Source organism: Falco cherrug, chromosome 11 (assembly GCF_023634085.1).
Source record: "Falco cherrug isolate bFalChe1 chromosome 11, bFalChe1.pri, whole genome shotgun sequence".
Taxonomy (NCBI): Eukaryota; Metazoa; Chordata; class Aves; order Falconiformes; family Falconidae; genus Falco; species Falco cherrug.
The window spans coordinates 15,644,008-15,670,921 of NC_073707.1; the positions used below are offsets into that span (position 1 = coordinate 15,644,008).

At 41.0% G+C, this 26,914-nt stretch overlaps 1 protein-coding gene across 3 annotated transcripts in view; it reads right to left on the reverse strand.

The window, feature by feature from the left end:
• Nucleotides 1–2,385: 2,385 nt before the first annotated feature.
• Nucleotides 2,386–26,914, reverse strand: part of SPHKAP (SPHK1 interactor, AKAP domain containing) — a 73,666-nt gene continuing 49,137 nt past the window's right edge. For 2 of the 3 annotated variants that reach the window (XM_055724008.1, XM_055724009.1), the window contains exons 4-12: nucleotides 25,587–25,646; nucleotides 22,330–22,464; nucleotides 19,001–19,256; nucleotides 14,973–18,717; nucleotides 11,413–11,592; nucleotides 9,426–9,512; nucleotides 7,380–7,432; nucleotides 7,112–7,296; nucleotides 2,386–4,595 (exon numbers count right to left, since the gene is read on the reverse strand). In XM_055724008.1, the coding sequence (XP_055579983.1) occupies nucleotides 4,452–4,595; nucleotides 7,112–7,296; nucleotides 7,380–7,432; nucleotides 9,426–9,512; nucleotides 11,413–11,592; nucleotides 14,973–18,717; nucleotides 19,001–19,256; nucleotides 22,330–22,464; nucleotides 25,587–25,646 (4,845 nt within the window). In that variant the 3' untranslated portion in view covers nucleotides 2,386–4,451. The remainder of the gene's footprint in view (nucleotides 4,596–7,111; nucleotides 7,297–7,379; nucleotides 7,433–9,425; nucleotides 9,513–11,412; nucleotides 11,593–14,972; nucleotides 18,718–19,000; nucleotides 19,257–22,329; nucleotides 22,465–25,586; nucleotides 25,647–26,914) is intronic. The other variant, XM_055724010.1, reaches the window with a different exon arrangement.

Here is a 26,914-nt window from a genome sequence, read left to right on the forward strand (position 1 = left end):
CTGCTACATACCTTGCACTCTCCAAGCTGCTATTTTAATCACTGGGTGGCTGGAGTGGGATGCGGCTTTCAACATTAGCCTGAAATGCTGGCAACCAGGAGTCCCTGTGCCCAGACTGACCAGGATTACTTCGGGAGATGCCCAAGGTGTGCCTTAGCAAGGGCTGTCACAGTGGAAATCATATTTGCTGTATTGTTTCTGTCCTCTAGACCACTGAATCCTTCCATATATAACTCTGTAAATGTACAAGTTTGTTTTTCAGGGAAAATAGCCCTTAGCCTGTATCATGTGACTTCCCCAGGACAGAACACAAATTTTACAGGAGAAAGATGAGGAAGGATTTCCATGTAAACACAGAATTTGTACTTGAGACTCTTGATGTATGCTGTTTCTATCTCCTGAGATTCAAATTGTTTTCTGAATAGGAATGCTCATACCCACTCATGTTTTAAAAGTGGCATTTTGTGAGAATTTCTTTTTCGGCTCCTTCCATGTGATCACTTGCATTTTCTGGGTAGTTTGTGAAAAGATTTGAAACATATCCTGCTTGATAGTATTTTCTAGTTTGCTCCACTTTATTGTCTAATTTTCAGCTGAAGCTGGGAGGGGGGCACAGTATCCACAGTATCAGCCAGACCTGCCTTTACTTCAAATTGTTTTAATTAGTTTGATAGCCCAGCTGATTCGGTTTAACTGTCTGTCCTGCTAAACGCTGTACAGCCGCAAGTTGCTTTCTGAAGGCCTGTTCCTTGTAATGACTGGCTTTACACAAGGTTTGAAAAATTGAAGTAGTGGCATTATAAGCTTATATTTAGTGCAGGCTTAGGAATGGTTCTGCCTTGAATTAAAATTCTTAAATTTGCTAGTATGGACTTGCTTTCCTTCTCAGCTGGAATTTGTTTTATTAAGTAGCTCACGTGGCTTCTCTATTTCAATGGAGTGGTGGGTATTTTTCCTGTCATTTTGGAAGTCGGAGTGCAGGATTCATGGTGGCATTCCTATGCTTGCCTGTCATGCAGTTCTGCATGAAACTGGACAAGAGAAACAGCAAAATCGGCCTCTCCAGAAAAGTTACCTGCTGAATTTAACAAGATAACTGTAAACAGGTGACCACTTTTATCACAGACCACAATAAAATGATTAATTTACTTGAAGATACTGAAAATCTCCAGTGTTATGACAAAATTGAGGTATAGTTTTTCAGCTGCTGCTTATCCTAACATTTAAAGTGCCCTAAACAAATCCAAACTAAAAATGAAGTTTTAAAATACTTATTTTTCGATAGGTAATTCTCCTGTTTGAATTAATATATCTATAGGCCTCATTCTGCTTGTCATTAGGTGGGTGGTAGAGTCAACAACCGGATAGCGGGCACCTTCCCCCAAAGGCTTCTCGCAGAGTTGAAGGTGGGCGGGGCTGCCCTGACTGGGACCAGTGACACCCTGACTGGGACCAGTGCTGCAGCAGGTGCCAAGGTAAACGTGCCTGCTGCTCCCATGGGTGGCCTCTGGTGGCCAGGGCATCTCCTGAGGCTCACGGGGTTTGTCTGTGGTGCATCTCGTTCAAGCACTTAACCAGCTCCCACTTGAACCTGTGTACAAGTTTTGCATCCTCTCCTTTGATAACATGTTGTCGCTTTTTGCTTGCTTTGAATCCGGCTCCTGTGAGTTTCATTTGTTGAGTCCTGGTTTGTATTGGGAAAGATAGTGAGCAGCCGTCCCCAACATGCCCTCATGGTATTAACAACCTCCATCATGCTTGTGTATACAGAGGGGCCGAACTGCTTATCGTTTACTCTGATTTTCACCTGAAATTGTGTATAGTATGAAGTTCTCATTTATGTGTATTTAAGATTGACTTTCTTTCAGCCTTTTTTAATGGTGTACAAGTCCTGTTCTGATTTACTCAGCGAAGTGTTGGTTTCCTTTTCTGTTTAGCAGTAGAAAGACCTTTATACTTAGGCAGTAGGGCAGTAAATATCTGTGCAAAATTACACAAGCAGAAGAAACTCCAGAGCTTCTGTCTCCCCACCCCCTGCACGCTTTTGCAAGTACTGAAAGCAGCTACAGAGAACACTTACAAGAGATTTGGTGTGTTGAGGGTTTTTCTGGCAATGAATATGTAATTTATTTTACTGTGATACTAAGAATGTTACGATTAGCCTTGTATCACTTGAATGAATCATGGAACCTGAGTAAAGCTGTAGCTTTGGAAATGAGGTAAGACCTGGAGCTTGCTCTGACTTGTTCTGGTCAGGGCCATGAGTCAGGCTTTTTATCCAGAAGCAGAGCTTTGAGAAGCTGCAGGGATGGCAGGCAAATATTATTTAATAGGTTAAAAAACCCACAGCACATTCATGAACTTCTGAAGACGGCAAAGAGGACACACATTATAACATAAATTTATTTCTGAATAAATTGCAACATTAAGAACTACTGTACAGAGAAACTGCATCACACTGTTACAACTCCGTCATGGTATTTGTGCTTTGTAGGATAAGTAAACGTTTATTCTATCACAGCAAAAAATTTATACGGACAACTAACTGTATTTGGTTTAAAAATAAATACACTTTCCCATTTATGAACTTAAACAAAGCACTTTAAGTCTGTAGTACTTGGTGCTTGTTATTAACTTCCAGCCTCAGAAACGCTGAGCATTCAGAATTGCCGCTCATGTTAGCGGGAGCTATGGATGTTCAGCAATTCTTAGCAGCAGGCCCAGTGACTGCACAGTTATGTTCAGTGTACGCAATAAATTGACCCTTACCTTGACAGTAAAGTCACCTTCACTGTTTCGTATGTTCTGCACAGTAGATGGAGAATTACTCGTGTTAATGTTCCACGTTAGATTTTGATTCGCTAACAATTTGCGTTTCATAACAAATGAGTGATGCAATCATGCAAGTTTAGGAATGGTTTTAAAGATAAAATTGAGAATATGGCTCTTTTTCATAAATTATTTAAAACTACTTCAAAATTTTCAAAAATATTTAGTGCAAAAGGATAATTTTTTTTTTTTCCCAAGAAATATTACAGAAGCATATATTGTTATATGGAAAATAAAACATCTCTTGAATATTGGAAAAAGCAGGCAGATTTTCTATTATGCTATTTGGGTAGGGAGAGATGAAAAATAAGTATTTTCAAAGAAACAAACTGCAGAAGAGCTGTGATGTGATAAGTTGTATTTACCTTTAAGTTCAAAACCAATCTCTTTGGCAGAGTCAAGAGAATGTATCATTAAGTACATGATACTAACAGATCATCTCAACAAGACAATACCATAGTATATCTTATCAAACAGTTATATAAATGTTATAGTAACGTGAGCTATCGCATACAGTCCAAACGCTTATATCCAAAATGAACAAGTATGCCGAAATTTTAACAATCATTCTGCTTTCTTGTAAGCTATAAAAATTAACATTAAGATTTTGATGATAAGATGGTTCTTATTTCAGATATGCATTTCTTCGCCTTATTAGTGATTTGATTAAAATGAAAACAGTATTTTTTTTTTTTCCCCACTGCTTTTAACTGATATGTAGCATGTTACATAGGGCTTGAAATAGAAGCACTTTACGTAACAATTGTACTATCATTACTCCCTCTTACCAGGTAGGGACACTGAGGCACGGAGGTGAAATGACTTGCCTATCGTGGCAGGTCTGTGATGCGACAGGGCTCAGGACCCGTGGCCCTGACTGGCAGAGCTGTGTTCAGGGCTGTGCCAGGTGTAGCTATACTGAACTGCGCTGCCTCCAAGTGAAAAGGAATAATTTATTTTTTTTTATTTTTTTGTTTTAAGGGGAGTAACTGAGAGTCTAGATTTTACTTCCTTGAGAGCACAACAGGAATCGGGAACTGCTATGGAAGAAAAATTATCACGTGGAAAGAAACTGTGTTTTCAGCAGCTTCCCGCTGTGTTGTCTAACTGCAAAGGTGCTAAGTGTTCAGAAGTTTTTAACCCTTAGCAGACTATGGGGAGTTAAAAACAATTTGTTATAGGGACATGGGTGTGTCTAGGCATCCTGGAACATACGCTGGTTCTAATAGTTAAACTGTACAAATATTGGTGTTTTAAAACTGAACGTTGGTGTACTATCCCATTTTAGCTGATTGATTTAATTGAACTGATGAAGATGGAACACATTAGATAATTAAGCCTTTACTGTGTAGTCCATTAATTCAGAAGGCTAAAAATCCATCCCCTCCTAGTACAGTACATCCTATAGCACAATATGTCAAGAGTCTCTCGTGATACAGAAAGATACAATACACCTTGGTTTCACTGCTCCTGGTTCAGTTGTGGAACGCACGTGTGCTGATTCTGTAGAGTTTGTATACTGTTGCTCGTTTTATTCGGTGTTGTTTGGAAATCACAGCATTACACAAGCCACTGTTTATTTAAACTGGAATAAAACAAAAATTCTGAACAGGTGAACTTTCTTAACCCAGTTCGAGCAGCCAGTCGAACAGGCTCGGTGTCATCTCTCTGCCTTCCTCGCTGAGCTTGCAGTACTGCACCACGGCATGAAAAATATCCCCCACTTTCCAGCACTTCCGTTGAACTAATTGCACAACATCCAAAAACTAAACAAAAAACCAAAACAGAACATGCTTAGGATTTGGTTAACGTTTTGCTAAGGTTTTGTTAAATGAATACACCCAGGGTGCTATTAGAACATCCTTGGTAGATGCACTACTATATGAGGGAGAGGACACAATTCACCGTGCAGAAACGTAAAGGTTCTTTCTATTTATAAAACTTCATTTCTGAAGTTCCATAGCTCTGCAAAGACTGGTCAGGTCTCGTGACATTTTCTAAATTAGCTGCTGTCATCAACTATTTTTTATTTATTGCAATGAAAGTAAGAACAGTGAAAGTGAGCTTGATAAAGGATCACAGCTTTGTTATCGACAGCTCACTGTCAGCATAAATGGAAGTGTGACCATCCATTTTAAAGAAAATATAGCTCCTCGTTACTATTAGCTATATTTTAATTTATATTTTCTGTATTTCCACATACACATCCCATAGTATTTTAAATATTCACATAGTACTGGCGAGAGGGAATTCTGGGTAAATTGTCACATGAAGACATTTATTACAGTTGTGGTTGAATCACAGAGAGTATCTATATTTGATCTTGTTTTAACTTCCGGATAAACCAAAGGTTAAATATATGTTCTTAAGCAGCTGTAAAAAATCCTGAATTTTGTCCACTTTATACTTAATAATGGGCTCACAGTGTCATACATCTGGTCCCATCTTTTTCTGCAGCACATAAATGAAAATCAAAGCTTTTCATTTCTTTGAGTTTCACAATCAATATCTAATTAGCTTGCTGCTCCTACGTTTCCAGTTTTAAACCACACAAGAAAATATTGTATGTCTCTAGTTAGTGTAGCTGTTTGCTATTTACATGCTGAAGCCTAAACTTTTAATATGTATTTTAATGATATTTAATAGGCACGCGATTTCCAAGAGCACTGTTGTAGGCAGGATGTGCTTCATTATTCTCTAGTGTATTTTTGCAATTGAATTAACTGTTTGCCAAAGCACATGGGTAAAGCTGACAGCTGTTTCTTTAATTAGATGCAATTTGGACCGCTGCTGCTGAATGCATTTTAAATTATGTTTATGATTCCCAAATGCATGTACTCAAGAAAATCAAACAATATCTCCGCTACTTAAAACGATCTTCCCATAAAAGACCAAAATACTGATTTGTAATACTTTTTTCGTTAATTGATTTGAAAACCATGACACTTTGGTAAGCCTTAAGGCTTGAGCTGTTCTTGGTGATCTTGGAAATGGGGCTGTTTTGGTCATTCCTGAAATACTGTGGGTGGCATTTGGTGGTATGTACAGTGGAGCACCAACTACTCATTCAGGAACAGAAATGGTTTGTGCTTCTTGTGACCATGTTTGACTTCAGTGCTGCTCTTGGTGCTCTGGCTTGGACTAATAGCTCAGAAGGTTTCACAGTTCTGGTAGTCTGATCCTGTCTGCCTCTCCCTGAAAGTAGACTTTGCTTTCAAAATGGTGGCTGGCAGAGGCAAAGCTATGCCTGGGCTAGGAGTGCTGCCACACACAGCACTTTTTTATTGCTAAGCCAGGGGAGGTGCTTCATAATTTCCATGCAATGATGCAAAATATTTCAATCAGTCTAATTTTCCAAGTAGCAGATGTGTGATAGCAAATATGAGTCCACTGGAAAACACTGGTTGGTCACTGCCTGGACTAGAGCTGTCTCTCAGGGTAGTAATAACATAAGGGTACGTCTACACAGACGGGTCTGTTTAGTCTCATTATGTCGGACAGTGCACCTGAGCCAACAGGTTATTGCTGTTCTGCAGTGAAGTCACTTCTGTACATTTGGGCGGTGGGCAGCAGTCCTCTCCTGCCAGCATGACGTGACTATAAAGCCAACGCATCTGTCCACGGCAGATCTCACCTAAATGCACAGGAGGGGTCAGGACCCTGTGGCACCCTGTGGTAGCCCCAGCTGTAACTTTATGAACAGCCAGGCGCAAGGTCCGACCTGCCTGAGGCTGCCCTAATCAGTGCAGCAGGCAAGCCAGAACCTGCGTAAGGGCTAAAAAATTTCAAAGCTGGAAATCTTAAATCCAACTTTTACCTCGCATCATAGTCAGCTTTTACTGTCAGCGAGTAGAACTTTGTGTGATGTCCACATGCATGAGATACTTATTTTTTGAGCTACCTGCATAAACGCCATGTAAGCTATCTGTCTGCAACCCTTCCAATGCAGCCACGTACAGGACGCTGAATTCTGCCTTGGGCACTGATGCTTAATGACCACTAATATGAAAAAGCAAACTGATTCATCAAAGCATATTATAGAGGCTTTGGAGAAGGTCTCATGGTGATACTGTTTCTTGTGCCATAGACAACCTACTAAATATTTCACGTACATTAAATTCTGACACGTTTAACCCTCTCCTCCCTTTCTTAATACACACTAGCATTGCCATCTTGCTGTAATGATGTTTTTGCATCTGCTTTTAAGCTCAGTAACATATAAATCATAACTGCTAATGTGATTAAAGTGACTTAATAGTACGCCCAATTCTGTAAATACTACCTTTTCAATTCTGTTTTCCTGAGATTTCTTAAAGTAGATGGTTGGAATTCCAAGTTCAGAAGCAGCTATCCACTGCAGGGTGGCTCGCAGCTCTGCATCGGGGCACTCTGGTTCCAGATCAAAGTTTATCACCAGTAGGTCCTTTTGACAAGCAGCTGTTCCCACTGAAAGCCCAGCAGTACTTTCTGGAAAAATATTCTCAACAGTTACTGTGCAATTACTTGTGTTAACTTCAAATGTGTGTTTTACTTGATATGGTTCAACTTACCTTCTGTATTTTCTGTCTGTTCTTTAAGGAAAACCTTTTCTTCTACTAATTCACTTAGAAACAAACAACAACAAAGCTTATTAGTGATATTTAGGAACAGTCTACAACATTGCTTCATGATGGATAAACTTCTCCCTCAATGTAAGACCTAGAAAACTGCAAGAAAAAAGTTACACAGGATGAAAGAATATAATAGTGAATATATTTATGTAATCTGTTACTCAGGAAAAGGTATGGGAATTCCTTTAATAGGATGAAATACTTGAACTGGTTGCACTGTGCATTACAGTTCACCAGGATCTGTTTATCTCTACAGTTTACATAGTGACAAGCAAATGACGTTATGGTAAGACACAGCAAGTCTCATAACCTGGGTGGAAATACTGAACTTCCACTGTCTGCCTTTTTCAGTGCTATTCTCCCCAGCTGAATCTTTTTAAGTCTTGCTTTCTAGTTTTATCTTTCATCGTTAAACACAATCATAACTATCAATGACATCAGCTGCTTCTAGTTTTAAATAGATTAGCTGTTTGGATAAACAATTTCTGTTTACACCTTGCAAAAATTCCCAAAGGTCTTAGTTTCTTAGGTACAATCTCTTTCTTAAACTACAGGAAACAAACTCCAGGCATGCGGTCGCTGCTTCAGCTTCCATTTCTGAACACAGCAGCCGTGCTCATGTGCTTGTGGCAGGAGAGTGCACATTCACTATTGATGTTGCAGCTGATACACTTGTTCCATCGCTCCCAGAGGGACAGCACTGACAGCACACGCTTCCAGGCGGTCCCATTCTGCGCTCAGTCAGGGGAAATGCTGCAAGCGTTAGGCTTGTTCTGGCATGGGAGGATGCTACTCTTTACCACCCTCACTCACAGGATTTCAGAATCTCCCCCAAGGCTTTAAAGAATTAAGATTATTTATACTTGCGTAGTGGTTATTGCAAGATGTGAGAGGAAAGAAGAAAATGGCAGCATGCATCATATAGTTGTTCATGACTTAGAACACAGGTGCTTAAAAACTTCCTTCCCATCAGATTTTTTTCCAGTTTTCTGTTTGAATAGCAGATGTACTTTGTGCCTTGACTTTGACTTGTGGAAGTGCAAACTTCTCACGCCTGTTGGCTAACACCTGAGAATAGCCCCTGAAAGCTAACGAGGGGAGGCAGAAATTTATCCCTTTGGTCCTCAGACATATAAGGGAGAGTGGTCATCTTTAGGAATGCCTGCAGAGGGTATTGCTGCCTACTGTGACGATGGGAGTATTTTAACGAGGTTAGTCTCTGAATTGGCAGCACAGAGAGAATCCGTGTACTTCTACAGAAATGTGAATGCCCAGATTTCTTACAAAAAAAGAGCCTCTCAAAAGCAAGACAGTTTAGTACAGTCCGGTAACAAGCTGTGAAGATGTTCTGATATCACCAACTTCACAAAGTTTACATTCCAAGTGTATAGACTGTGATACAGCCTATACGCTTCTGCAGCGGCCATGCCCTGACTGCATCGGGACATTCACCGTCTGGCAGGTTATACCAGGTTGCAGGGTACCAGAATCTTTAGGCAGGTGCTTGCACATCTCTTGATAATTTAATTGATGCTCATTAGAAACATGCCCCAAAACAAAAGGCAAGATGTACTTTCGGCCAAATTATTATTATTATTATTGGGAAGAATGCTATTGTATTTTTTCTCTTTGACTTTAATTGATCCTTATCTGACTTGATTTGGTATTACAGTAGAGTTTTGATAAGATTTGAATTTATTTGGAGAATAAAGTTACCACAATGGGAAACTAATACTGCAGAAAACTTTTAGGCAGAGCGATTGGTGGATCCATCCACTTGAGAGATCCACCTGGGTGGGCTTTCCTGTGATCTTTCGCTGTCCAGTGTTATCACTCTGCACAGACACCTGCTTGTGTTTTTTTACCTGAAACTAAGGGCAAGCTCAGCAGCAGCTGCAAAGCAAGGCTTGGCACATTTTAGATGGCATAAACAATTTGCAGTTAAAATTGGACTAAACATCAAGTCTCACTTCGGTGACTACTTACTTAATCATAGGAGAAGATGGCACGTTCTCCTGATAAATTTCCAGGTCCACAATGCCAAGACTGCTAGTTGTACTGCTGTTGCCATTGCTGACAAAGCAAAAGTTTAAATATTAGTGCCAAGCTGCACTGAACGTGTCTCCATACATCTTTTTGAAATTTATTTATGTACAAAGCAAAGTGAGGAGGCTGCCCCCTGTTACGCAGAATTCCACGTGACCGATTGTGCTCAGCAATTGGTTCCCAGAATGAAGCACCCTAATCTGCTCAAAATAACGAGGCTTTTATTAAAATAGTTCTAGATGGAGCATGTCTCAAGTGATGATGTAAACTGGAGAGGAAAAACAAAAAAAGTGGACTATCTTCTTGTGAGTGGCTTATGCAACAAAGATTTGGCCTCAGACAAAACCCAGTCTGCATAAGTCCTTGAAAAGACGGATGATCAGGCACAGAGATGTCCTGGAAAAAACCTGCAGAGATTCAGCTACCTCTGAACATGGTAACTTAGAGCAAGGCATTTGGTTGCCCATCATACTACTTACCTGTTCGGTGACTCCACGCCTGTAACCTGCAGCAGTGTCCGTGTATTACATCACATCCCAGATACTATCTGGGATCTGATGGAACCCACAGGTACAGTGGTGACCCCTTATGTTTCTGACTACTCTGAAAGACTGAGATTTTAATTAAAGCCAGAGGTCATTGGGACCAGTAGTATGTAGAAGTACTCTCTTTGGCTTCTTCACAAGAATGAAGTATTACATCTGAGAATATTTAGAAAAAATAGTACCAGTTCACTTTATAACATCATCATAAATTTGACAGTGAATGTTTACGTAGATATTGCAATGGTCTCATGAGCAAGTTGTGAATTTGCTGGCTGCAAGTCAATGAGCACAAACAAGTTCTGTATGGCGAGTCAACTTGAACCACTTAATTTTTATGGGAAAAGCAACTAATAGAATTTTTTTCTTACATTATTAGAAGGATTGATTAGACAGTTCCTTTCCCCATCGGCTTTTTCTGAGTCAGTGTCAGCACGCCATGCATTCAGACTTGCTGTAGCAATTTCTGTTTCAATGCAGAGCCAAAAGGCACAACACATTAGCTCTGAGACCAAGGACTTTGTTAAAGGTTGATACCATAATAATGGGATGAATGTTCACCCACACTGACAGACTAGTTTTGTTCAGTATTTTTTCAGCTAGCCAACAGTGCTCTCTGACAGAGACTTCTTCTCTTTCCTGCTTTACTACCGTACTGTCTTCCCTCCTTTTTGTCTTAATACCCAAGAGAAAGTTGTGATTACTTGGCAATGTTTTAAAATCTAATCTAAAAGCACGTGAAGAAAAAAATCCTTGCTCATCTTGAAGTCATGAAAGGGCTGAAGTCAAACTAACATAACTTTATATAAACTCAAACGGCTAGGTAACTTTTTTAAATACGTGTCCTGACTTGAATAGCAATAAAAAGCCGCGCATTGCAATGGGAGCTCTGGAGTTTACACCTACGCAAGGGAACTTGGTCACCCTCCGTTAATCTGCTCCCCTGTGCCAGTCTAAGCAGATCAGGGCTCTGTCTCTGCTCTCAGTGCACAGATACCTGGTGGGAAGAGCAGTCTCATCCATCTCTGCTAAGGAGATGCCAAGAAAACCATTATGCAAATAAATCAAAGGAAAGACCATACCAATTAGCTTGTCCAATGGCCCTTTCATTGTAGGACTGAGGCACTTGAGTGGTGCCAGGAAGATTTTTCTTTGTCTGAATCTAGCTGCTCAACAACAACAAAAAGACCTGGCTGAGAACTAGAATGTGGCTAACTTTACCCCCCCTTTTTAAAAAATAAAGAAATTAACATTGTCATTAGGCTTCCTTTACAGATTCTGAATAAATCTCAAGTGGTTGACCCTCATTCCTGGTGCATGGTAGTCAAGTCATTGACTTGTCCGAGTAGACCGTATTGTATACTGAGAGGAGACAATAAGGGTACCTCAGGGATCGCTCGCTGAGTTGTAAGTAGCTACTTGTGTCATCAGGATTGTCCTCATCGTTAGCTAGCTGGGACCAGCTGCCAGTGCTTTCTTCACTGCTGCTGAGATGGTTTGGAAATTCTTCAGCTGTTTTTGTCTCTCCCACGATTTCAGCATCGGGTCTGCTCTGAGGGCTGTTGCTAGTAAGGTGATAAGGAAGGCACATTGATATTGTAATTAGACAAATAGTGCCACCAGTTTTCAAGCAATGCTGCTCATTAGAGTCAACCAAGCTGCAAAATTATACAGATGCAGGGGACTGGACAAGTGCATAATTTATACACGAAGCCCAGCTGAGCATACTGAGGTGCTCTTAAAAAAGGATCTTACGACGGCTATAACCAAACACAAAACAAAGTAAGCCTTATGCTGAAATATGCAGAGAAAAGCTTTAACTTGTACAAAAAGATTTTACATGAACAAAGCGAATGCTGACTGCATAGGCCTGTTGCTTAATGCACTTCAGGCATGTGGTATTATGGTTACATGGTTAGTGCAGAATGATGGTGTTTCTTGGAAATATATATTGGTGCTAAATCCCTGTCCCAGTAATGGATGAATACATTTCTTGCCAGGGTTTTCTACCCTGTTGGCCCTGTAGATCCAAAAGAGGTCTGGAAGTAAAAGTAGGAAAGTATTGTGGGTTCTGAATCACTAAGGACTGTTAGCCCTCTGCATTCCTTAGGACCCTTGCTGCTTAGGTTGGGGAAGGACGAAGAATTCTTTTTCTAGGTAGAAGCGCAGCAGGTAGGCAGAAACCAGACTGAATATGGAGCCCAGAGGGAGTTTAGAAAATACAGGGTTAAAGGAAAAATGCTTTATAATTCTGCATACTGAACATGTCACACACACAAATATGCATAGAGACACACGCTTCCACAAATGGACACACAAATGAAAAGTAAAAACTTCATTTATGGTCACTTTTCAGAGCCAAACGGGAGTGTGTGAGTTACTGTAGGGCTTTTGATACGCAGGCAGAAAAGTATATAATACCCCACCCCCTTTTTTTTTTTTTTTTGGATGACAAGAAAGAATTAGTTACATATCACTGCAGTACCAGAATAAAAATTAAAGCAAAACTGTAGTTCTGTTATATTTACTGGATGGTCTGCGTTTGCAACGTTGTGATTAAAACAGTGTCATGTGTACTGGCAGCCTTCTGCAGGATCCCACTAAAGAAGTTCTCGCCTTCAGACTTTTATCTACAGTCATGGCTGGGGCATCCTGTCTTCAGTTAGAGCAAGGGATCACTCCCAAAATTCTATTGCTCCCAAGTAATTAATTTGGTTAAGAATATACTGAGGCAGTATCGTTGTGGATATCTCCTTTTGCCATGTTCTGACTCTCAGGATGGCTGAGAAGTTGCTGCATTAATGCGGGATGCCAGAGGGAGAGGAGCCTGCTGCACGGGGGGAGCAGGACGTGTTTGCCTGAGGACCTCTGCTCTGCCAGGCGCTCAGCATCTGCCAGCTGGCTGCGCCTGTCATCCCCGACCCCTCAGGTGCCAAACTCACAATCTGTAGTAACATGAAGGCCCTGAGCAGCCGAGTCGCAGGGCAGTGGTGTTATTCAGGTTTTTAATACAGGAGAGGTAACACCTAATACATGGTCCCAAATACGAGAGGTTTTTGTGGGCGCTGTTTCTTGGCGTGTTGGGGTTTGTTTGATTTGTTATGCAATTACATATCAGACCAGCGATGCTGTGCACTGACAGCTCCCTACTCCTGAACAGCCAGTTGGAATGGTTTCTGTGTAACTGACAGGACTGGGCCTATTGCACTGCCTACATACAAGAAAAAAAATTTTTTTTTTTTTCTTGCTGAAGACCTCTTCCCCAGGCCTGCATGGGCATGGCTTTTTTATTTTTATTTTTCCCCTGTAACTGACTGTATGTTTGCTTGAATGTTTTGCCTTGAGTCCTATGTGCCTGTATCTACACTCGCAAGTAATTTCATTGGGTAGGAGTGGATCAAAGCAATTGGTGCTGATGCTTTTACATCTACATTATATATATTTTTAGGTTCTTACTTCAGCCTAGACTTGGTCCAGACAGCTGTGCTGCAAATGGCTCACATCCATGTGAAGAACCACTGGAAGCTTTGCTTTCCCTGTCGGGGTACAAGCACATCTGGTACCCACTTGTATGGCCTCTAGTTGAGATCCCTTTAAAAGAAATTTGTATCGCACGCTGCAAACGGAGCTGATGTGTGGAAATGGAGACGGGCTGATTCGGAACTGCACTGCATCGCTGACCCAAAATGCTCGTGTAGGTGTAGCCTCTGGTCACTAATCCTGCCCTGTCAATCCTATTGCTTTAAACCTCCCATAGCCACTTCTGGAACTCTGCTTCAAAGGCAAAGTTGTTATTAAAGGGCTTGTAAACTGCCAAAATAACTTCATTTTCAAACAGTCAAGATTCTAAATAGGTAGGTTTCTGAATGTATCTTATTTAAAGCAGGTTGCCTTTGAAGAAAAAGGAAGGTTAGTGGGGGAAAGTATGAAAGAACAGCAACACCAATAATTATTCACCTAATTGCTACCATACACAGGAAAGTATATGCTTTCTCACTTCAAGCAGAGCTTTGTCACTGCTCAGAATAAAATCAGCTACAAAATAGTTTCTAACACTAGCACCTGCACTCTTTCTAGCACTCTGAGATAATGGGGTGCTGCAATGCTCCACTCGTCTGGCAATTTACATACCATTAAAGTAACAGATAAGATGAAGAGAAAGAGCCTTGCTCTTAACCTCCTAGCATCCACAGCAGTCCTATGCCTTTGCACTGCACTCTCACACTGGGTTTACACCTTGCCTTAACCAAAGCAAGTTGCAGATTTCTCAACAAAAAGAGTACAGCTGTAAGGAGAGGCTGCTAAGCTGTGGTATAAACTCTATGAAATTAAAAGAAAATTAATTTTTATTCTTTATCTAAATTCTATCAGAGAAGTCTTGAAAAATAGGAGGTAAGGGGTGCTTTTAATTAATATTTTATTTCCTCCACTAAGGAATTTTTATTACTTGTAGCTCCAGACTCTAAACTCAAAACTGAACTTCAAGCTCTTGGAAGCCTGATCTGGATTCCAGGTACACAAAGCACAGCAGAGAACTACAGGTCAAATTCTGCTATCTTCTGTTTTACAGTAGCACAGATTTTTATTTATTTATTTTTCAGTTGAGGTATCAGCCAGTGCTAAATGAAAGCTCAAACTTTTCCCATCTTTCCTGTCTCAACTATGGAAGACTGAAATATCTGTAGAGAGAAAACTTGTCTGTGCAGCATTAGGCGTGAATCTTAGACCCATAGCATCATCGTAGTCAATGTAAGCGTGCACCAGAAATCGGTGCTGTGAGGGATGACTGGGTGATTTGATGCCATTAGAAACCTGTAGTCAGAACTTAACCTGTTTATTTCATTAAAAGTGCTTCTCTCTTTACCTTCTTTTATTGAAGTAATTTTTACTGGGAAATTGACACAAACACCAAAGCAATGTGCTGATTTGTTATTTTATTACTTACCTATTTGGTAGGGCACTGGAAACTGTGTTTTTCCCATCAAAAGCTTCTGGAGGTTTTTCTTTGCTTTGGTGCTCCTTTCCAGCAGGGCCACATGAAGTTAAGGACTCGGAATCTTTATCTGGCTCATCTCGTTGATCGGTTTCTATCTGAATTAAAGGCACTTCCCTGTGCTGACCTGCAGGGAGGTATCCAGGGCTCTTCATCTGCTCTTTTGTCTCATCCAGACTTACTCCATCCCTTTTGGGTTTTGACCGAATTTGAGTTGCGCTTTGGGGATGTTTGCTTTCCAGCACATGTTCTCGGCTTGTATAATCGAGGGAATCCTGCTGGACAACAATTAAATTTTTACCGCTTTCAACAATATTTGCAGCCAGTCTGTTTGCATATTGCTCCACATGTGGTGGGGAATCACTATGAAACTGGTCTGCCTCGGCAGCATCTACTTCATCTGCTATGATTTTGTTCTTGCGCATCAGGGATTCGATCGAACTTGCCCACGTCTCGTGAATCAACATATCTGTGATCTGGTCAGTCTTGCACCTCTGGTACAGGCATGAGTCAGACTTGCAAAGACCTGAAGAAGCCACGGTACTGACTGGCTGTACACTTAAGGAATCTTGGCGATGGTGAGCAAATCCGTCTAATGAATTTGCTTTAACTGGGACATTAACTGTTAGCCTAGAGCCTGATGATCTGCTGTCAGGCATGGATGATTGCCTAAAGCAAAAAGGTGGTCGTAGAGCGGGTGGTAGCAAACTGCCACACCAGTCCTTTGAATTCCGAGGGGAAGATACATTATCTTTATTTTCCTTTTCTATTTCTCTTAGCATATACCTATAAAATTCTTCTGTTATGCTTTCTGTGCTGGACTGTTTGGATGGGCAACTTGGTCTTACATTAAGATGACCATTTTTCTTGGCTACTTGTTGCAAAGCAGAAGTTAAGATGTTGTTTGCATTTTTTCCTGCATAGTAATCCAGTAATAAATCAAAACCTCTTCCTTCACTTTCCATCTGGTTCACCATAAATCTTGAAAATTCATCAGTAATGCTTTCACAACTAGACTGCTTTGAGACAGAACTTGTCTGGCTCACAGGCTGACCAAAGGTGTTCATTAGGCCTAGAGTATTGAAAGAGGCTTTGGAATCGGAGTCCTCCTCTGGTATGCTCTCGCAGCTTGAGGCCTTGGCTCGGCTCCATCTTTCACAGTGCAGCCTGTTCCTGGGGTGGTTTGGACCTTGCCAGATACTATCCACCATGGAGAGTTCGGTGAGGTTCATGATCTTGGCAGCCACTTCGTTTGCAAAGATATTGACCGAGTCTGGTGTATCCTCAAGGTTTATAGATTCATCTACTACCCGATTCATCAACCTTTCCTTTAGTTCAGGGTGCTCATCTGTTTTTCTTTTGATCTCACTAAGTCTAGGTGCCCTGTGCTTCCGAACAACCGAACCATTAGCGTGGGTCTCCTTTTTCCTTTTCATGGTTCTGCATGACAGACTCTGGGTCACCAGATACTCACTGCCTCTCTTCCACGCGCAGAACCAGGGCTGCTTTCCGTTTGAGTTTTCAAGACAAATGGCAGCGATTTCTGTTGCCATAGAGACAACTGTTTCTGCCAATTCCTCTGCAAAATCTGTTATACAGTATTTGTCCCTTGCATGTTTCACCTGCAGCACAGGCTGTGAAGGAAGCAAGACATGATTTCCCAGTAACGACAAGCTAACCTGGACATCGCTGTTCAGCACAGCATCACACTTATGCTTGGCCTGGTTTTCTGCATTCAGGGTGGCACTGGAAGACAGCTGTTCTTGAACACCATGGCTGCATTCGTTGTTTGCAAAGGTATTTTCTTTGCCTGAAAATGATCTGTAGTCTTTCTTCTTCTGATGATTGTTACTCTGATTTGGGGATTTGTAACAGTCTCGTGCGGTTCTTTTCAGGTATCTCTTCTTGGGAGATGTTTTTGCCGCAAGTGTGTTATGCCCTGTAGCTTTGCTTGTTGGTACTGAATTCAGTGTGGCACTTTCCTTGCTGTTTACGTCTTTCATAGTACTTCTCCTAGTGTTTGTGACATTTCCAAGATCTTTGCTAGCACTAGTGCTGTAGCATGTACCAAATGGCTTAACAGCAGGCTGATCGAGGCGGCTGTGTGAAGTTTCACATGCTGTTGCCTGTGTTGACCATCCTTCTGTTCTTGTTACTTTCTCTGCTTTTGTGCCCTCGGAAAAGAGAGGAGAACATTCTTCAACTTGTCTTATGTCGTTCATCTTCTTACAAGTGAAATATATTACGTTAAAAAGCAACTTGTTTGCAGCCTCCATGAAAACGTCTTGTGTACTTGAGCCATTTCCTGAATGGGAGTGTAGCTGTCTCTTCTTCCTAACCTCTTCCATAGAATGCCGTAGAATAACATTGGATAAGTTTTGTGCGAGTTCATCCCTGATTACTTCATCAGTGTGTGGAATCCGTGGCCTTGCTGCTGTTTCAATAATTTTTCCATTTATGGATTCCATAAAATGACCTACATTCTTGTATGTGTTGGGTTTTGTCAAAATTATTGATGCCTCTTTGAGAAGTGCCTCCGCAATGCTATCGTTTAGCTTCTCCATGCTGCTTCCTATAGCTATGCTACAGTGAAGAGTAATGGCTGCAGAAGTCTGGGCAGCAGACAGAAGTCCACTCGAAGCTGCAGGGTACTTCTCCTCCTTCGTTTCCCCCAAACCACAGACAGCTACAGCACTTGCTACCTGAGTCATGCCACACAGCGCAGATGGAAATGAATAATCTGTGGCAGCACAGTCATCAAGTAGCTGTGAAGGTGCTGGGTGCAGCTCTTCGTTATCAGCTGCTCTGCTTTTAGGGTCTGGGGCTTCCGGATCCCGCCTGAATTTCTCTGCAGCCTGGGGACTGGAAATGGTTCCGATAACAGTGGCTGCACAAGCTAGAGCCACTTCCAGTGCACTCTGGCCGTGTCCGTTTGAATGTTCCTCCTCAAAGTGATCTGAAACTTCAGCAGAACTTTCTGATTCGGTCCAGTGGCACAGGCTGGGGAAGGCAGACCCTGGCCAGTCGGGTATGTTCTCAGAACTGTCTGGACTTTGGACTATGACGATCTTTGGGAGTTCATTCCACGACCGGGAACCAGATACATCTTCTGACTTACAGGAGCTTCCTACAGAGACACTGACTGCAGCCTCCTCACTGAAAGTGGGTTGAGACTGTGACAGTCTAATGAATGCATCTTGTAGAACAGATTCTGCTAAATTTGTGGCATACTGACCTGTAGTTGCCCGCTCATTTTGTGAGGGAGGATCCATCTGTCGGATACCTGCGCCGTCCTCTCCGTCTGCCTTACTGTTGTGTTTCACTGTTGGGTCACACAGAGGCCCCAGCTCCTCTTTAGCCATTTTGGTTGAAGACTCCTCTTCCAACACGTGCAGTAAGCAGGAATTTTCAACGACAGTAGTCAAATCAGTAGCACTAAAGGATGAAGTAGCTCTTGCAGCTAATTCCTTCTGCCACAGTATTTCCTGGTCTGACTTATCCTCAGGTTGTAGGATGCCATTTTCAGCCACAACATTCACAGCTTCAGAGGCTCTAGTAGCTGCATTGTCGTTATTAATGCAGTTCCCTTCAGGAATGAATGGCAACCTGGCTTTTCTGTAGTGGAGATTTTCAAATCCCTTGCCTTTACTTTTTTTGACATCTGAAGATGCTTCTGAAACACTTAATTTTTCATGACCTATTGAAAGAAAAAACAGAAATTAGTTTTTGCAGAGTACCCATAACTTTAAAAAGAAAACGGCTGTGCAACTGTGCAACACATCACTGCTCTGTAAAACTACTGCACAACCATCCATCCTTGTCTTTGAACAACCATGTAAAAATACGAATGGCTGCCTATTGTCTAAATTACAAATAAATATATGCATGAATTATCATCAAGTGCAATTTCTGTTCACATTGCCATGGCAGTTTTGCAGGATGAACGACAGCAGAATTATGCTCAGCCCCATTGTTCTCACCAGTTTTATATTCATCAGTCTCGTTGTCATCCTCGAGGTGCTCTGATGCTGTGAGGAAATCTTCTTCTATTGAGGACACTGAGCAGTTTGTGTCATCCTCGGGCTTTAAGATACGAGCTTCTATCTGCAGCTGTCTCTCCTGAACAAGCTCAAGTCCAATCAGAAACTTGTTTATTTCAAAAATGATGCAGCTTGCACTGTTTTTCCTGTCCCCCCTTGCACACTGAACCAAGCAGACATCTGCCAGCCAAGGACACTAAAGGAGAACAGAATCTCAAATAGTTATTTAAGTAAAAAAAAAAAAATATTCAAAAAACCCCAAACAACTTATTTTAAGCTTCCCTCTCTAAATACCTCAGGAATATTCTGTTGCAGAGAAGCAATACAAGTTGTCATTAGGTGTTTGTAATGCAGTGTGCAGTTACTGTACGCTAAAATAAGACTGCTTGGACCGACAGCTTTTGTTGTACCAGGTTTTAGTAGAACCCAGCGGTATCATAAGGGCATCTTTATTTTGTTGAAATTACCAAGCTGTTTGTTTTCAATCAAGTTCCTGTTCTAATGACAGAGACTTATCTTCGTGTATCCGTGTCAGAGCCAGCCATCTGACATACTGTTATTAATAACCTCACACCACCCGGCGTTACCTGTCTCTCGAGGGAATTGTTTGTGGGCACGAATTCCTTTTCAGGATAATTTCTGTTGCAATGCTTGTTTGAAGGTAGCCCTGCAAGGACTGGCTGGCGAGATTGTGAGGAGCAGGTCACCTTTAAATGCTTCTACAGACTGCTTTAAAGTAGTGCTGTGTTTTGTTTCTTTGCCCTTCTTCCCCTTGTACCTATTTTTGCCCAAAGCCCCATTATTTCAGACCAGTGTAACTTCCCACTTGAAATGGGGCTCCACTGTGCACCGTGCTGAGCTTTTATATAAAACTGTCTTACCCAGAGAAGCTGTACAATTAAGTTGAAAGTTGGACGGAAACCGAGAGAAAGGAACTCCTTTTATCCTCATTTTATTGATATTAAAACTGCTGGGTATTTATACAACCACAGAGCTAAGTTGGTATCTCTGCAGGGGACTGTGTTTGTGGTATGGATGCGCTCTGAAGCCAAGCCAAGCTTTGCAGCTTGTGATCTTGTGCTTTAACTCCAGGGCCCCAGGAAGGAGCCAGCTTGAGCGGAACCTGCTCTGGGTTAAGGCAGTCGATTTTAAGCTCTGCAGAAGATGCCCCGGACCCCCTGTGCATTTGCACAGTATCTAGCATAATGCAACCCCATCCTAGACCTTTTGAGTGTGAATGCAAAGCAAATATCTAGTAATAAAGGCAATGGGATGAGTATTATGTTGGAATAGCACATTTCATTAGTGTGGTCCTCCTTTCCACCTAAAAATGTGTCTGAACAGAAAACCAGGTAAATTAGAGTGTTAAAAGTAAACCAGAAAAGATACATTTTTTGAACTAGCTGCAGATAAACTGTTGCTGACTCAGACTTGAACATACACCATATTGTGAAAAACGTTATCAAAACCAGATGCAGCCCTAGGTCAAACATTCCCCTGCTGTTTCTCCAGCCCACTGTTTGCAGGGCTGTACTTGTGAAAAGGGCTGAGGGGGAACGGAATAAAAATCCTTGTATGAAAACTATGCGAGGCTCCTTACTAATGATATTCTCTGGAAAGTCAAAGAAACCTAAGGATGACCACAGCATGTGCTCTACCTGGTCAATAAATCTCACCCAGTCTCAATGCAAAGCTTTACTCATAAAGCAGAAATTCAGCATGGTTCTCTTTGCCTCTTGCCTGCACCCTCTTTGAGAAGGCTGCCAGTCTCACTGGCCACAGTTGTTCGGTGATGGGCATTACTGGGGTACCTGAGCCATCTTGTTGAGTCCCCGAAACACCCTTGTGTGCTTTGCAGTGCTGCTGCCCCGGGAAATGGGGTCTGGAGCTCCATTGCTCCTGCCACAGGCTTGTACTCTTATTTTTTAAAATTTTTCTGAAGTCAGCCATTAGTCACAAGTGGCAAGAAAGCTCAATAGCCAGGCAATTTCTCTCTTGAAAGATCAGCTTATTGGTATAACATAAAATTCAATGATATTTGCAATACAGCTGTTCCAGGGCCTGCTTCGTAAAAACTTCATACACAAGTTTTTTTGGGTTTTTGTTGTTTTTTTTTTTTTTGGGGGGGGGGAACTTTCTGCCTTTTTTTTTGTTTTTTGGCAGCAGATAAAACTGGAGATACCTGTCTACATTTTAAGTTTGCTGAGACAGTTTTGGACTCCAGGATAACTTGCAGTTTTAATGAAGTTGTTCCCAATTTATGCTTGGCCAAATGAAATCTGAATCAGGCAGAAAAATACTAAAGCATTTTTCGTTCTCTTTTTCTTTACACAGAAATGAACAGGCATAAAGTATGACAACAATGGAAAGGAAGAAAAAGCTTTTTATTACAATAAGGAGTTAAGCTTCTGAAACTTGTATATTAAAATGCCTTTAAGCAAATGTTATTGTTTGCTTCCTTCCTCTATGCGGTGCCAGTAAGGGGAATTCTTGGCCTCCAGATCACAGATAGGGAACATTTCATTGGCAATAATGGCAGTGAAGGAGTTAGCATGAGAACTTTGCCTTTAGCTCCTTCTAAATGTTAAGTTTTAATTAATGCATTAATTACTTTTTAAGTTGACACAAGCTAAATGGTGTATCAGCTCTGATATGGTTAATGTAGCTTGGCGTTTTCCATTGTCATGTTACAGAAGCCTCTAGGATCTTCAGGTCCTAGCGTTAGTTCTTTTCCAAGGTGCACACGTGGGAGAAGATGGATTGGGAGTAAAAGTGGGAAATAACAAGCCTTCACTTGAAAGGGAGTCTGCAGGAGCTGCCCTGATCTAGCTATATGAATGGAAATAGTGTTACATCTTTCCTCTCTCCCCTCTGTGCTACCCTTCTGACTCCTGCTACTCTTGAAATCTGGGCTTATGGATCACGTCTGCCAGCAGTGTTTGCTTTCCCTTGAAGGATCAGCCACTAATATGGCTTAAAGCACTACCAGCTGCAATCCAGACACGCACTGTATCAAGAGGGAATAGCAGGATCTCGGCCCTATCTTTGTGCCACCACCCCACCCCCCACACACACACACTTAGTAGAGTTTTATCAGACAGATTTACTTTTTGTGTTTGTGTTTGCAGATTCCCACTCATCTCTTAAACTGGTGCAAGGTCTTGGCTTTCAGCTTCCTTTCTTCCTCTTTTCCAATTCCATCCTTCGCAGGTGTGATGTGATTTTAAAGATTTGATTCCTACCTGGATTTGATTGAATTTGATTCCTACCTGGGGAACTTCATAATCGGCCTGAAGGTTTCCTGATGCTAATCCACTCAGCAGGACTATTTCATTTTCCTTTGGTGGCTGTACGTTCATTGAACTGATGAGTTTGGGGAGATTTGGAGAGATGCTGATCAACCTCTGTAGTATGAAAGATAGATTTTGCTCTCAGGTAATGAAATCTGAGTTGCACAGTTACATTCATAAGTAGCAAAATGAAATAACACTTACAGGCAGCCCTTTAGAAAGCTTACTTGAACGGATTGATTAAAAATAGAGCTGCCAGCATTCAAATGCATGTTCTTTCTTTTGAGCCACCAGACAATGGGAACAGTATAAATTTCTGCACAAGTGTCCAGCAGGACAATCTGTCATCCCTTACATTGTCGTATGCTAAGCAGCTCGATTGTATCTGTTCATCTAAATGCTTGCCCTTCCGATTACAAGTGAGTTCCTAAGAGACTGAGAACCCTGTGCTTGTTATTGTCTAAACCAAAAACGATGCACTAAGTATGGTAATGAGCACAGGGCCAATCTTCCCGTTTCTCTCCAGGCGTATGACAGGCAAGAAACCGAAGGGAAAGTTAGCTGGAAACAGCTGATCAAATTGATGCAACGCTAAAGCTGGAATAATGGAAGTCTTTAATACACAGATGAAATATGCATTTCTTTGCTGTTCCACTGAATACCCTCATGACCTTTCATTTGTAATGATACAATCATTTTCAGTCTGTTATGTATTTGCTAGAGGCAAAAGTGGTAATAGTCAATTGGTGATGCTGTGTAACAGAGGAGATTAGTATGGTGACACTGCTAGGCATCCCCAGTGTGTGCAGGAGGCATCTGCGCTCATTTGTGTACAAAGGCCAGACCAAAAGGACAACACCTACCCTGCGAGCGCTTGCAATCCTTTTCTACCAGGGATCTCTGTGTGCTTGCTTTGTGAACAGGGAATCGAGGATGACCCCTTACAGAGTGAGTAAATGCCACCTCGATTTTATGCACTAACCCAGCCCATCAAATGGTAAAGCCATTAGGGGAATGCAGATCTGGGGCACCTAGCCTTATGCCTTATTTACTATGCAATTCAACGATACTTCACTTTTGCTTTTTAATCTTCAAAAAATAAGCTTGTGGTACTGTTATTTTTCCTCAGACTGAATTAGATACCATAAAACTTTCTGGCTTAGCAAATCTAATTCAATTTTGGGAAACAATTCACTTTTCAGTAGACTGATCTTCAGATGAAGCTAAGTATTTATGTTTGACATAACTAAATTTGGTGCTTCAATTCAGTTTGACATTTCAGTATAGTACAAAAAAGTTCTCGTCATTTTCTTTTTTCAAATTATAACCTTTCTATTCTCACACACATTTCTTTACGTATCTCTATTTTTCTACTGCCTAAATTGCCACATTTTATCAGATTTCTTAGGTAGGAAATCATGGCATTTTGTACGCCTTTTACTTCAGTTCCTTACCTTTTGTTCAGAATAAAAAATGAAAAGTCCAGAAAGATTATTATTTTTTGCCACGAAGGTTTAACAGGTAATGCAACATCCTAACTACCAATTAGTAAACAGTTACATATTTCATATGAACAACAGCTATGCTGACATCTTTAAAATTCTTCTATGGTAATGCTTTCACCACATCATGTTGTACAGAGCCCACCCCGCTCATGCTGCACGCTGTACACAGAAACTGCGATGTGCGAGTTTCCTCTTAGGGAAGAATGCACAGCACCTGTGCTAGCTACGCTGAGAGCTAAGGAGCATCATCTTCCAGCCACGGCTCGTACACCCGTTGGGTCTGCACCAGAGGGTACCTGGCTGAAATGCAGCCAAGCCCTGCAGCCTCTGTTGGGGGTCCCCCCACCTGCCTGGTGGGCAGTGCTAGCGGGGGGCAGGGCGGGCAGTGCTATCCAGGGGTAGTGTGGGCAGTGCCAGCCGGGGGGGCAATGAGGGCAGTGCCAGCCGGGGGCAATGCGGGTAGTGCTTTCAAAGGTGATTTGTGCTTGCGAGGGAGTAAAATCATCTCCAGGCATCGTAAAGGGCAGCTGTATAAAGTTCAGGCAAGTTGGCTTCTACAGATATCCAGCTCTAAGACTGAGGGAAAAAAACTTTTGCTATTTCCTTATGATTTCCTATAGCTTTTGTTCCTTAATAAAGACTTTAAACAACAATAAAACCTTATTAGAAACCCACCAGTGCTTCTGTGGATTCAGTAAAGCTAAAGCTCTCAGTCTGTTCTGCACAGTTAACCTGCTGATTCAACAGATAAAACATTTTGCTGCAAGAAGTGTATTTATTTTTGACATTTGAATTTTCATGGATACAGGATGCAGAAAACAGCACAGAAAACCAGTTCCTGCTAATAAATAACTTGCAGGAGGCAAAAAGGTCCCAGCATTTAGCCCGTGAGCTAAAAGTAGTTTCAGCAAACCGTAACACTTTACTGAGGAACACCCTGGATACTCTCGGGAGATCCTACCTTTGGTCACCTACCACATATCGCTGCGTCAGTCGTAGGCACCAAGCAAGGATGATGAAAATGAACTGATAAAGGAAGATATAAACTCAAAAGTGACACTAGCTCATATCTTTAAAATATAACTTCCTCAGATCTGAGGGCTTTTTGGAATGGTATGTAATTTAAACAGCATATCACGATGTAGTTTGTATTAGTGTTTGTAAAATAACTGAGGTGTTTTTTTTTTCTTTTAAATCCCTTTTTTCTACCCTCCAAACTTTCAGTTAAAGAGGTAAAACATACCTTTAGTTCTGTTTTATCTAGACCACTATTCAAGACCACAAAATCAATCTGGAACTTGACTAAAACCGGTTAGCCAAACAAGACCTAAATGAGTAGAAATTCTTAAAGGCTTTCTGGCAGGAGAAAAAAGTGACATCAGAAATTATTTTTATGTAGTATTATAGCAAAATGAAAAATGGGACGTATGATAAATCTGTGTTCACTTCTCTGGTAAGACTGAAGGCTAAGCAAGAAGTCCACTCACATGGTCATGGCTGTGAATTCACAAGCTGCAACAATGGATATTTCTGGGATGGGAGTAAGAAAAGCTGTAATATATGGCCTGGTGTTGAGATAATTTCAGATTCCTGATGTATTGCACTCTGTAAGGGTTAAAAACCTAGGGCCAGCTTTGATTTTTCTGTAGAATTTTGTCCTGGGTTTGTATTGGAGAGTCCTGGCTACCTGAGTAGACCTGCTGTGCATGCAATTAAGACCTAAATTGTTACCTGTTTCACTTGCTCATAGCTGCAGTTGTCTCTGTTTGCATCTAAATTCACAAAACAAACCTGTAATAGGAAAGAAAAAGAAACAGTAGCTTAGAAAGTCGTATTCGAATGGCAGCAACCCTTTTAAAGTCAATATGTGTTCCATTTCTAGTCTTGTAGCTGAATCTGGGAAGCCTTTTCCCAGTACAAGAAAGGTATAAAGGTCAGCAAAGAGAACAGCAGGGTAGATGTTAAGAAAGGAGAAAAAAGGAACAAAAGTAAGAATCATGACTTTATCTGCTCTGACAATTAGCTCATCTGATGAATGGGCAAATGTTGCAAGAAACTGTAATACAGAGGGTATTGGAAAAGTTACAGGGAATGATAAAAATGCATTTGATTGTACATCAGATAAACTCTTCATGTCTCATTTTTCCGATGATTTCTTCTTCTCAGGCATTTGTTGCCAAATGTTTCATAAGTGCAATTGTGACTTGCTTTTAGAGTTTTCTCCACATCACGTAACTATTGTAGTATTTATCTTAATTTCCCAAACTTATGAAATAGAAGTTTAAGACTTTATGGAAATAATTTTTTTTAATCTTGGTTCATGAGTCAATATTCAAGTTTTCAGCAGTGCTAACCGGGCACTCCAATAGGTGGCAGAATAGTTTATTATCTAGTAAGTTTGCCTTTAAAAGTAAAAAAAAAAAAAAAAAAAAAAAAAAAAAAAAGAGAAAAAAGAAAAAAAAAGTTTTACTTTTAAAAAGTTAAAATTACTACTTTTAATGATAAAATTATTTTGCCCCTTCTTGGATCATTATGAGTTTCAGCAACCATTTAATGGTAGATTGACTTAAACAGAAATTTCAGATCTAAAGACCATTTCATTTCTGAAGAATTTTATTTTTTTTACATGACTGGAAGGCCATTTTCTAATTGTCAGGAATAAGAAAATCCGTACTCCAGCTTTATTTCTGCATTAGAAGCAGGGACTCCAAAGCTAGGCTGACTGTCCTACTTCTGAGCACTGTGGATAATATTTAGAAGTCTGTGAGAGTTTAGTGTTGTCTTGATTTAAACCAAAACCTGGCACAGATTCAGGGCTGAGCTGAGCCAATACGTGATTCCAAATACACTGAAGGTCCAGAATTTACCTTTGAAGAGCTGAGTGGTTTTGTTTTTAATTTCTTTTCCAGTAAACAGCAAATGCTTCTTTCCCTACTTCTGTGTTAATTTCCCCTAGAAAAATAAAATGCTCTAAATTATCCCCTTCACAATATTCTTGTTAGGCATCCAAGCTCCTGTTGGATGCCTGCTTTTACCCCAAGACAACAGTGATTTCGGTT